This window comes from Pinus tabuliformis, chromosome 1_1 (assembly GCF_031772625.1).
Source record: "Pinus tabuliformis cultivar Carrire ecotype Pingquan chromosome 1_1, CPIR1, whole genome shotgun sequence".
NCBI classification, from domain to species: Eukaryota; Viridiplantae; Streptophyta; class Pinopsida; order Pinales; family Pinaceae; genus Pinus; species Pinus tabuliformis.
In genome coordinates, this window is record NC_142297.1 from 759,193,271 (window position 1) to 759,206,464 (window position 13,194).

At 44.2% G+C, this 13,194-nt stretch overlaps 1 protein-coding gene across 1 annotated transcript; it reads left to right on the forward strand.

Moving 5' to 3' along the window:
* Positions 1 to 3,039: 3,039 nt before the first annotated feature.
* LOC149216228 (uncharacterized) lies at positions 3,040 to 4,029 on the forward strand. The gene has a single exon (XM_089389869.1). It carries the CDS (start codon positions 3,040 to 3,042, stop codon positions 4,027 to 4,029), a length of 990 nt encoding a protein of 329 aa, XP_089245995.1.
* The last annotated feature ends 9,165 nt before the right edge of the window (positions 4,030 to 13,194 follow it).

Here is a 13,194-nt window from a genome sequence, read left to right on the forward strand (position 1 = left end):
AGAAAAATGAGACTGGTGACTAGATTTTTCACCATTAGGATTCCAAGATTTTGAAACTATAGGAAATGATTTTAATAGGTTAAATAATCAGTAGAGAAGGAAGATTAGAATAAGGGGTGTATATGGAAATGGAATTAGTTTGAGTAGGGTTGAAGTGCCTATATTTGGCTTTGATACCATATTAGGCTGAATTATGAAAACTCCCATCTCTCTCTCTCTCTCTCTCTCTCTCTCTCTCTCTCTCTCTCTATATATATATATATATATATATATATATATATATATATATATATATATATATATATATATATATTTCTAAATTTACCATATTTTGGACTACCCCCCTGTCCCACTAGTTAAACCAAAAAGGCCACCCACCTGCTTGAGTCACTTTACCTATCTGAGGGAAGTCAACCCCGCTGGCTAGATTGTGGGCTTTGATTGCTAGATTGAATAATCATGTTAGATAATAGAAAGATACGTATCTCGTACGACTCTTGACTTAATTACCAAAAATAAAATTGTTAAGGCGATTGAGATTATTCCCTCCAAGCATCTCATGAAATTCTTCACATTTGATGAAAATGTATTTAATGGGGATCCCTTTAGAGTCCTTTAAGATCCTTCACTAGGTTAGGACATGTCAACAAACTAATTCTACTAGAAGCACTTGAATTTGGTGAAGGGGAAGGTAACACATAGGAGAGAGGTAATTGGTTTGGTAAAATGACAGAGAAAAATGAGATTGATGACTAGATTTTTGCACCATTGGGATTCCAAGATTGTGAAAGTAGAGGAAATGATTTTAATAGGTTAAACAATGAGTGGATAAAGGCGATGTGCAGAAAAAACGCTCTGCTAGGATTTTGCTAGGGCTCGGGTTGTTCCTTACACGGCGCCGTCAGCGCCCCTGTCAAGCTCATCACTGAAGTGAAAATTTGCTGCAGCGGTTCAGATCTGCAGCGTAGCAGGGTCCCTCAATGGCTCAGCCGCAGGGGGGGGCGTCAGTGCCCTCCCCGTCGCAGCAAGATTCGGCGCAAAACGTCGTATTCGGGTCAGTTGACAAAGAGATTCTGAACAGGGGGAAAACACCCCAGGACGGCAACAAAGGAAGCGAAGATCGCAGGGAAGAAGACGGTAATCCCCAGAAGGGTTCTGAAAATCCTGTAGAAGGTCTGAAGGTCACTTCATCAACTTGCAGACCAGTTGCCAAGGAAAGACCAAGAATCGAGTTGCCAGGAGACATGATAGATAGAAGAATCGAATTCATGCGAGATCACGCCCTCATCGGGAAATTTATAGGGTTCTGGCCTACTGAGAGAGCCCTGAATGGATGGATAGCGGCGAAATGGAAACCAAAGGGGGATGTAACGCTTCAGCTCGGGCCAAAAGGTTTCTTTACAGCAATTTTCTATTGCCTGGAGGACTAACACAGAATACTAGTGGGCGGACCATACTTTTTCAACTCGGCCGGCCTTTACCTGAGAGATTGGATCCCCAGATTCAACCCAGACAAGGAAGATCTAACCTGGGCGCCTGTCTGGATTCGGTTATACTCCCTCCCAGATGAATACTGGGAGGAGGAGGCTCTCAAAAGAATAGGAAATGGGGTAGGAGAATATATTAGATCATCGGATGAAACCAAGTCTCGCAAATATATCTCCTACGCCCGAATTTGTGTGTTTATTTGCCTCGATGAAGCCCTTCCAGATTCGATCACTCTTTCTCATAGGGATGAGGAATGGATCCAACCTCTTGATTATGAGCATGTTCCTTTCCGGTGCCGAAAATGTCATACCATTGGTCATCTCTTTAGGGATTGTCCTCAGAATACCCATTCTATCTTTCCCGGCTCTTCTGAAGCCCCTGCCCAGGATGGATTCACCAAAGTCACTAGCAGGAGGCGCTCTCACAAAAAACCCCCTATTGGGTCCAGGCCCTAGCCCTCCAAGTCTCATGGCCCAGTAACCAAGAACAACTTTGACATTCTCGGCCAAGCCTCTGAGAATCTGCCTCTCATCGATGACGTCAACCCTGAATGCCCGTCCTCCTCGTCAACTCCTCCTCCTTCGCCCCCCCCCCCCCCCCCCCCCCCAAAGCTTCCTCTCCCGTTACTTCCCCCTCTATTCTCAAAAGGGATCAGAAAGAAACTCCAGAGATCATCAAAGAAATGGAAGTTGATGGAAAATCGGAACAACCCCAAAACCCAGAGATCAGCGCTAAAGAAAACGACCAGGTGCAAATCATGGAAGAAGAGCTCGAGAGTATTGATCTGCACGGCTTAGACCTTCTAGAGCTGGAAGCAACCTGCAAAAAAAGAGCATACGATGCAATACCAGAACTCCAACTCAACAAGCTCGAAATGGTCATTTCTCGAGCTTACTATCAAAGCCAACTTGGAATACAATCAGGTAGCTAATGGGACGGAAACATGCGCCCAAAAGATTCGAAGAAGAGAGGCAGAAAAACTGATCTGCAAAGGACAATAGAGATTGGGAAAATCCTGGTGGATTCAGGCAGATACGCACAGTTGACGAAGTACTACAAGCCCTCTGTCAATGGTTAATGATGAAGCTAGTATCATGGAACATAATAGGGCTCAACAGTCCTGGAAAACTCAGAATGTTAAAGCATATGATAAAAAACGAAAAGCCACAAATGTGCTTTCTCCAAGAAACTAAGTGTAACAGTAATACGCTAGGCAGCATCCTCTCGAAAGCCTGGCCTGGTTGTAGATCGGTAGCTGTAGATGCCTCTGGAGCCTCAGGAGGTCTGGCAATAGCATGGAATACCCAAGCGGTATCCCTCTCTGACTTTCACGCGGCGCACCACCTCATCCAGACGACCTTTCATATCATGGGTACCAATATTTATGGTAATTTGTCAAATGTATACTTCCCTCAAGACACTGGAAGTAAAATAGCACTTCTAGACACAATTGAAGTTATTAGCAATAGCGGAAGGTACCCTCTCTAGATCGTTGCTTGGGATTTCAACATGATAAATAATACTGAAGAAAAGTTGGGAGGTAGGCGCAGAATGGAGCAAGAGGACACCCGCTTCAAAGACTTCATCCAATCTACCTTTCTTATTGACATGCCTTTCTGCAATGGCACCTATACTTGGAGTAACCGCAGGTCTGGAAAGCACCAAATCGCCTCAAAACTGGATCGCTTCCTCATCTCTGACAACGCGGTCCACTTAGGAGGAGACTTCTCTGCAGCCATTCTTGCGCATACGGGATCGGACCACTGGCCAATAGCACTTCAATGGCAACGACCAGGTAACTTAACCAAACGACCCTTCCGATTTGAAGGATTTTGGCTCACGCATCCCACCTTTAAGGAGTTTGTAAAAGCTACTTGGGCTTCGTTTATTCCCCCAGTAGGATCAAAGATGTATCAATTCCAGCAAAAGTTAAAATTTCTCAAAAATCAGCTAAAAAGGTGGAACAGGGAAACCTTTGGAAACATCTTCAAGGAGCAGCATAAGCTCACTCAGGACCAGGAAACTCTTCACCAAAGGGTTATCTCAGAAGGGCACACAGAAGCTACCCTGGAGCAAGAGAGACTCATCCATAGTCAAATGGAGAACAGGAGGAAGCAGGAAGAAATATACTGGAGGCAAAAGTCAAGGGTAAGATGGTTGAAGGAGGGTGAGCGCAACACAAAATTCTTCCACAGAACCACAGTTCAGAGAAGGATGCATAACAACATTCCCTTCATTCAAAAGCAGACAGGGGCAAGAGTAGAGACTCATGAGGAAATTGAAGAGGAACTTCTCAGCCACTTCCAACAGATCCATAAAGAGCAGAGAGAAGGAAGGAGACAGGCCATTAGCAAAATTACAAGCAACATCCCTAAAATCATTACGGAGGAACAAAATGACCTCCTAATGCGCCCTATTCACCTGAAGAAGGTGGATGAGGCAATGAAGCGGCTCAAGGAAGGTAAAGCCCCGGCGCCAGATGGGTTTTCCACCACCTTCTTTCACTCTTTCTGGGATATGCTTAAGGAGGAAGTCTGGTAGGTAGTCGAAGAATCCAGGGCTACGCGTTGGCTCCTTCGCTCTCTCAGCGCCACTTTCATAACTCTCATCCCCAAGGAGGAGGCGTTGTTGTGGGGAAAAGTATCCGACTCAGATGACCCTATCCCTACTCTAAAGGTGATAGTCTTTAGCAACAACTGAAAGTAAAGCTTTGATGTTTTCCTTTATGAAAGTACAGAGAGAATGAAAAGAAGGTCAACCAACCTGGTGTCTTTCGCTTAGTCGATCCTTGTCCTCTCTCTTTGAATCTTGTTCCCAGCTCCTTGCTCTCTTTGCCGGTCCAGCTGCACACAGATCCTGCACAAAACAAGAGAGGAAACTACAAGATACATGTACTCATAACTGAAGCATGGATTAGGGTGAATCAAATATACATGTAAATACAATACATCAATGCAATACAAGTATATAGGAGAACATGCAAAACTTTATTGATAGAAGTAACAGGGTTCTGAGAAGGTTACAACCAATGATGGCTCCAATCCAGCAGCACCTCCCCAGCAGCAAGAACTCTCCTCTTCACCTCTAGTAAAACAATCACCCAATAGCTCTAACTGTAAACCAACAGCACCTCCTTGCTTTACACAAAATTCCAGCCTCCCTAGACCTCATAGAAGAGCTCTATATATAGGAGAGAAGAAGAGAGGATGAGTCAGCTTGAGGCTGGCATAGAGCTGACTAGTGTCCTCTCCCTCTTCAGTTAAACTTCAGTCCTTGAGTCCACTTGGAGATCCTTTCTTACACATGGTGATCAAGTACCTCTTACTCATCACAGGGCGAATCTCATGAACCAAGTGTCAGTTTGGAAGCTTCCTGGGCAGTTGACACCTTGCAGGATGACTGTGCCACTTGGCCAATCTCGCCCAGCGCAGGTAGCCTTCATTAGTTTTGACTTCCAGCGCAGGTACAAGGAGGAACAGTTGCATTCCAGCGCAGAAGCTCAGTGTAGCAGCTGACATGATCCAAAATAAGCCTGTTTTGAAGTGTTTTCAGGTGGAGAACTGATTGGAAGTGCTGTTGTTTGATGACCTTGTTCTTTTAGGGGTAAGAACAACATGTTTAGGGACTGAGGATCCCTGTAATTATTGACATTCCATGCTCCATGACGCGAGGCACAAAAATGTCTATAACAGTTGCCCCCTAAAGTATGAGGCCGTTTATCGGGTGAAATGCTTTAGCTAGAGGGTCCGAAGTTCATTCCAGTGCTGAGGAGGCGCCCTGTAATACAATACAATACAATACATTATTTTTCATTTTGTTTTCATGATCTAGCTGAGGCGGGCATTCCCATGCTCAGCTTTTATAAATACATTTTGGTACATATGACAGACGATCGTCTGGTGGTAGACTGATAATTTTCTGCTGAAATTATCATCCTTTGAATAGGATGATCATCTGCTGCAATGATGTACATGACAAATGCTTTTATATTTCCTGAATATATATCGCAGCCCGGATGGATGAAACTAGATCCGGGGTCTTCAAACTCGTTCGATCTTCACTCTAAGTACAAGTCGATCCATGTGAGAAATGCGCTGAAGTCGAACATGGAAAGACATCGCTTGATTACCGGTCAATAATGAAAACTGTTAACAAGCGCGAGAGGAATCACCAATAATGACGATGACCCTCAAGGTACTGCAGTACAATTCACGTGGCGTGAATAAAGGACTTGGCGTCGAACGCCACGCAAAATCTTCTGGTCGAAGGTCATTGATGTATACCTGTCGCCGGAAGTGAGAAACTTGCCATTGAGGCATGCAAGCTTCAAAGTACTGATGGGGGTGTCCCTAGATCAACTTCTTGGATAATGAGCTGAAGTCGACAAGAAGCGATCCGTCAAAGGAGGGCCTTAATGAATCCCACATCAATGACACAGAACGGAGCTGATGATTTAGTGGAGGTGAAAACAAACTGTGACATATGATTCAGGGTGGCGATCATGAATGGATGAAGGATAATGTATGGCAGTGGATGGGACACGGTTGACACTTTCAGAATGACCCCTCTTGAACATATAACGACACTGATGCGATGGATCGGTAGCATTACCCCAAATGTGGATGGTTTGGCGAGGACCATGGTGATGAGACCGGTGAATGAAACAACCCAACCCGATGTGGTACGGAGGAAAAGTGTCATGTTCAAGAGTGACTTGCTACCTTTAAACTTTGATGTTCTCCCAATTTTTCCCCAGTCATTTCTGACCAGTACCTCTTTATTTTTGTCAAGCTTGAGGAGGATAACATATGCTTGTTCTATAACCTGCCCTTCAGGCAAGCCCATCGCTATGATTTAACGAGCCTAGCGATAGGGAAACTCGTTCTCGTCTAAAGACAAGTTTGTCGCTATTTAATCATTTTAACGAGTCTAACGACAAGGAAAACTCGGTCCTTTTCATTTTTAAAGAGTCTGAAAAGGTACGGAAAGTCAACTCCATAATTCCTTTTTCGTCAGCTAATCCCTTAAGTCCGAAAAAGTATAAAACAATACAGAAGGGATGGCTGTTCGGTACTTTTAACGAGCCGAACAAGACAAGCGCTCGATCCTTTTGTGCAATAATCCCTCGGGTCCAAAAAGATTAAAATTTAGAGGAGGGATAGCGTTCCCGTTATTTAACGAGCTGGAAGGCCAAAACTCGGCAAACTTTTCATATTTTACGAGTCAGTGAAAAGAGCTGAAAGAAGACTCGTCTTTTGAGGAACGAGTGATAAACAGGGATAGCTATAGATTCCAGGTACAGGTTGGAATTTTCCAATCACGGCAGTGTCACAAGGATGGCTAGGTGAAATCACTCTTCGCAGCTGTTTCTCAAAAGAGGTAAACACACAAATGGAAGTGAATGATCGGCCAAATGAACAGTGGAGGTGATGGATGAAAACATGATCAAGGTTCTTATGGCTGATGAATTTACGATCTCAAAAGGTTATTTACCGGTTCATTTTTTCCATGACCTTGAACTCTGGGGGAAACTTTTGCTCACACTTTTCTATTTTTTAACGAGCATAAATTCAGTCATAAAACTGCTCGAATTTTGCGTTTATTTTTTAACGAGCATGAACTATATGCTAAAACTGCTCGATATACCAGTCATAATAAGAACGCCTCCTGTAAGGACCAATTTTTATAGAGCTTGTGCCTTACCACAGCTATGCTCCAATTTTGGCAAATTTTACTTTTGCCCCACAGGCTTCCTTCATGCAAGTTTGGAAACGGCTAATCTTAAAACCAGATAAATAACCACCCCTAGCTTGCACTCCAGAAGGTTTGCATGCCCCCAGGTATAGGATAGAATTTCGAGGCTGCCCCTCCTCTCCCCTACCTCTGCTTTTCTTTGGGTGTTCACAGTTACTTGTCATCTTGCCAATCTAATGTTAACGATACTTGTCTTCTCGTTATTTTAAGGGGTCTTACGCAGTACTCAGGCTTCCCGTCGGCCCACTTTTAACAAACAGCTATTTGTGACAATGGAAGAACACTACTCAAAGATAAAACATTGGTATTATTGAGGGAGGCTTGCCTCTTTCTTATTATCCCAAAGACGGTTCGATTTGCTGCCGCAAATCAATCTCTTTCTTCGGCGGTGTCTATCATTGGGTTGTCCAAAGATGGTTACCTTCTGTCAAAACAATATAGTCCCCTTCCTTGTAGGCTGCCCCTGCTTATCCTTCAAAACATATGTTTCGATGGGCGAGGCTTGAATTCAAGGATGTTTACTATTTGTTGCAATAAGGGAATTCCTACTTGGGCATTGCCCACTTTTTTAGACAAAGGTGAATGACTCTTTTGTCAAACACATAACTTTAACAAAAGATTATTATTCCAGAACAACCCCACTTCCTACGGACGGGGTACGGACTAGTCATATTCTTCTGCGGAAATTCTTCCTTATACCCGGGGTTTCTTCTGCCCGAAGCAGACCAGGGTGCATGCCCCCTGGGTCCTAGTCTTTCTTTCTGAATCACTCGCGCTCATCGGGAAGGAGGACCGGGGGTGGAGGCGTATCTTGAGTGAACAGACCATTTAGGATTGGTATTTGAATATTTGCGATGCGAGATCCCGGAAATGAAAGTTGGTCTACAAGCTTGACCATCCTTCCTTCGTGTGGAAAACACATTACTCTAAAGAGTGAGGAGACTATCGCTCCCATGCAATAAATATAGTCGCGTCCAAGGAGTAGGTTATAATCCAAGGGTCCTTGGATGACCAACATGTTCATCTCGACGGTCTTCCCTTTCAATGTAACAGGTACATTGGGGAGGATCCCTAATGGTCGACTGGTTCCTTTATCAAAACCTAAGAGATTTCTCAACTCAGGTAAAAGCGCTGGGGAACCCAGTGCTTTCCAAGCAATAGAGGAAAGGATACTCACAGACACCCCTTCATCAATGATAGTACCAGTCATAATCATTCTATAGATCTGGACAATGATTCTGAATGGTATACTGGCTGGTAACCGGGGTCTGCCTAGTTGATTCCAATCAAAGGATACAACCAGGTTGCTTGGTGGTGGGACCGAATATACGGCCGGATATGACCCTGATGTTGTTCCTTCCTGCGATAAAGGAATGGGCGCATTGCCCTGACGCTCATCAGAGTCGGCGCTGATATAAAGAACCTGGATGGTGTCATCCTTATTCTCTTCAGCTAGGGTGTCGCATGAAGATGACTCTTCAGCGACGGTGTCATTTGAAGACGGATCTTTAATGACGGAGTCATTGGACGATAGAACCTCTGAAGGAAGAACCGGGTCAACTGCCGTTTCGACCTTTAGACTTTCATCTGGTCTGGATTCGGTAGGTTCATTTTCAATGACCGACACTTCAGCTGACCACTTGAGCGGGTCAACTGGATTTTCAACTATCGAGGGATTAGGCGCGAGTTTTTGATATCCAGGAGGAAGTCGCAACGGTGAAACCGGGCGATCTTCCAAAACTCTCTTTGCTTCATCTAAAAATGGACATTTGTGGAGGGCATGATTGCCTTCACACAATAGACAGGGTGATCTTGGTCCCCTTCTTCGTCCTTCACTCTCGCTAGTTGACGGAATGCAATCAACTTGACAACCAGAGGTTGATGCTACCGGATTGTGCAACCTTGGGGACCAGTCCCTCAGTATCCGGGGAATACAAGGACAATCACGATGGAAGTGGTTCCCTTTGCAAATGACACATGGCGATTTAGGCCCGGTCGGTGCAGTGTGTGGGTTTTTGTCAGTTTTCTTCTGCTTGCCCCCAGTCGCCTTCGCCAGAGGCTCCTTCTGCTTCTTTTCTCTATTCTTCTTTTCCTTCTTCCCCTTGGGAGGCTGACTTTTGCCGGCTCTACCTTGCGAAGATGAAGGATCAGAGGAAGTATCATAAGAAGTGGAAGGCTGGTGGGTAGTTCTAGATTGTTCTGACTGTTGATTCGACTGCTCAGGATTAGTGGCGATCTGGACTACATTAGTTGAAAAGAGCCATACAGGGAGGCCAATTGTCAATCCTGGAAGTGACAATGTAGCCATATGAGGCGCACCAACATCTCCCCAAGAGGAGAAGGGATTTGGACTTCCGCCAAGGTTACTTCCTTGGTTGGTGGGCTCCATACTCTTCAACTGAAAGATCAACGTGGGAATAATAGGTGATTATGTTCCGCTTAAAATAAATTTTATTAACGACGCTTTTAGACACAAACTTGCTTTTTCATGTTTTAAGAGTCGAGAAAAAGCTAAAGATGACTCTAGTCGCCTTCGATGTATTAACAAGCCCGAAGTGACAAATGCTCGGTTGGACTTTTTCAGTTATAGAGTTTGAAAAAGGCCAAAAGAAACTGCTCTGGAGATCTAGGCAGAGGGTGTGCCAAACCTTTCGCGAAACCACAGAATACGTTTTACGGTACGGGTGGTCGATCTTCGTGAATGCTGTGTTCACTGCATCGCGATCAGTAGGGCGCCCGACATGGTTTCCTAAGGATAAAGGATAAAAGCCTATAGGGGTCTCCCAATATACGTGACGGTACGCGGGAGCTCAAGTCCGTGTTAGTGCCACCGACCCTCAGGAGGAATCACCCACCTTCGTAGAGATCGACAGTCACTATGTTTAACGACGCCGGAACACGTCTCTACCTAGACCTCTAGATGTTTGCGTTAAATTCCAAAGTGTTGTTATGTAAATTGAGTTTATTTTAATGTTGATCTTTCTTAACAGTTTGCCTTTCAGGTTCGCCACGAGATGTATATATACAACTTCCTATATGCAATCTAAGAATGAGAAGCAAATATTTTCAATCTTTCAACTTTGAAAACCTTAATCTACTGAGGGAAAAGAAAGACACAACTTTTTCCACAGATCAAAGAACACACACTAAAATGCACATTTTCCTAAATCGTCAAGCATACAGTCAAATGCAAAATGCACAATGCATGTATTTCTTTTCGTTATCCTTAATGTTGATGCTAGACAGAAAGGAAACTGTTGTATGATTTTGAATCTAATTTCAAGCAGAAATAAACAAGCTTGTCCACAATCAAAAAGACACCTTATGATAGACTTGTTTAAAACACAGGAAATGTATAGATTCAAACCATAAAATGAAAAGCAAACAAACTCAAACAGCCATGAACAGTAATAAAACTAGCTCATAAGATCACAAAGACACTTTTACAGTTCAGGATCTAAGAGGCCACAGCTATACTGGTTCGCTTTTCACAATGGGAAACTGTAACTGAAACAAGAAATACTGAAAGAACATTCACAGTTTCATCACACAACTGAGGCGGAATAATGTCAAGGAGAAGTGGTCTACAGCAAGTACAATGACCAGCAAGCAATCAGCAAAAAATCAGTGAAAACAGGGCCAAGACACAAAGGGAAAGCTGAGCTAGACAATGGCTAACTGGACCAGCGCAGTTTCTAGTCTGCCAATTTGACTCTCAGCGCAGTTCCCGAAGGGAGTACCTGCGCTGTAATGCAGACTGCCTGTGGACAGCCTGCACTGACACACGAGAGTTGCGTCTGCAAAGAATTCCGGGTCATAAAAAGCTCAAAAATGCACTGTTTTTGCTGAAATAAAAAGCTATAGGTCAAGTACAGGCTAAGGGATGATCAAGAGGATGAAGATCTATCACAAAGAGTAAAGAGTCTTTTGTAGATTAGCTCTTTAAATCTTGAATTTGCTCAGCAAAGGAGCAAGAGTAACAAACCCTCTACTTCGCTTTTGATATAGTCAAAAGCTTTTCGATTTGGTACTCTTTTCTTCAAGAAATGAATACCAAAGATACTACAAACACCAACAAGATACTAGGCTCCCCAGCGGAGACTGTCACCTTTAGAGTAGGGATAGGGTCATCCGAGTCGGATACTTTTCCCCACAACAAACTGGCGACTCCGCTGGGGAAAAGTATCCGATGCGGATGACCCTATCCCTACTCTAAAGGTGACAGTCTTTAGCAACAACTGAAAGTAAAGCTTTGATGTTTTCCTTTATGAAAGTACAGAGAGAATGAAAAGAAGGTCAACCAACCTGGTGTCTTTCGCTTAGTCGATCCTTGTCCTCTCTCTTTGTCTCTTGTTCCCAGCTCCTTGCTCTCTTTGCCGGTCCAGCTACACACAGATCCTGCACAAAACAAGAGAGGAAACTACAAGATACATGTACTCATAACTGAAGCATGGATTAGGGTGAATCAAATATACATGTAAATACAATACATCAATGCAATACAAGTATATAGGAGAACATGCAAAACTTTATTGATAGAAGTAACAGGGTTCTGAGAAGGTTACAACCAATGATGGTTCCAATCCAGCAGCACCTCCCCAGCAGCAAGAACTCTCCTCTTCACCTCTAGTAAAACAATCACCCAATAGCTCTAACTGTAAACCAACAGCACCTCCTTGCTTTACAAAAAATTCCAGCCCCCCTAGACCTCATAGAAGAGCTCTATATATAGGAGAGAAGAGGAGAGGATGAGTCAGCTTGAGGCTGGCATAGAGCTGACTAGTGTCCTCTCCCTCTTCAGTTAAACTTCAGCCCTTGAGTCCACTTGGAGATCCTTGCTTACACATGGTGATCAAGTACCTCTTACTCATCACAGGGCGAATCTCATGAACCAAGTGTCAGTTTGGAAGCTTCCTGGGCAGTTGACACCTTGCAGGATGACTGTGCCACTTGGCCAATCTCGCCCAGCGCAGGTAGCCTTCATTAGTTTTGACTTCCAGCGCAGGTACAAGGAGGAACAGTTGCATTCCAGCGCAGAAGCTCAGTGGAGCAGCTGACATGATCCAAAATAAGCCTGTTTTGAAGTGTTTTCAGGTGGAGAACTGATTGGAAGTGTTGTTGTTTGATGACCTTGTTCTTTTAGGGGTAAGAACAACATGTTTAGGGACTGAGGATCCCTGTAATTATTGACATTCCATGCTCCATGATGCGAGGCACAAAAATGTCTATAACAGGCGTCCATCACACCGGATAAGTTCAGGCCTATTGCGCTTTGCAATGTGATTTACAAAGTTATATCAAAAGTCATTTCCAATCGCCTCAAACCTCTATTACCTGGACTCATTTCTCCGGAGTAGTCAGGGTATGTGGAAGGAAGGCACATTATGGATGGCATCCTGCTCTCTCATGAAATCATTCATTCCCTCAAGCAATCGAAGCAACCAGGTATGCTTCTCAAATTGGACCTTTCCAAGGCTTTTGACAAACTAAGTTGGACTTATATTCATGAAATGCTAACTGCTTTTGGCTTCTTCCCTCCTTGGATCCGTTGGATCATGAATCTGATCTCCTCCACTCATTTCTCAATCCTCGTTAATGGCATCCCCTCCCGCCCCTTCAACCCCTCCAGGGGTATTCGGCAAGGGGACCCCCTCTCCCCCTTTCTCTTCGTCATTATGGCGGAAGGGTTAGGGAGACACATTAAGCAAGCCCTCCTCTCTCATCAAATCAAAGGCATCTCTGTGCATAACTCTCCACCCACTTCCCACCAGCAGTTCGTCGATGACACTATGCTCTATGCTTACCCTTCTGCTCAAGAAGCCCGCCGACTAAAATCTCTCCTTCAGGACTTCTCGGAGGCCTCTGGAATGCACATCAACAGTTCTAAATCCCAGATTTTTTTCTTCCATACGCCGCCCTCAGTCAAGTCGGCTGTTTCTCGAATCTTGGGGT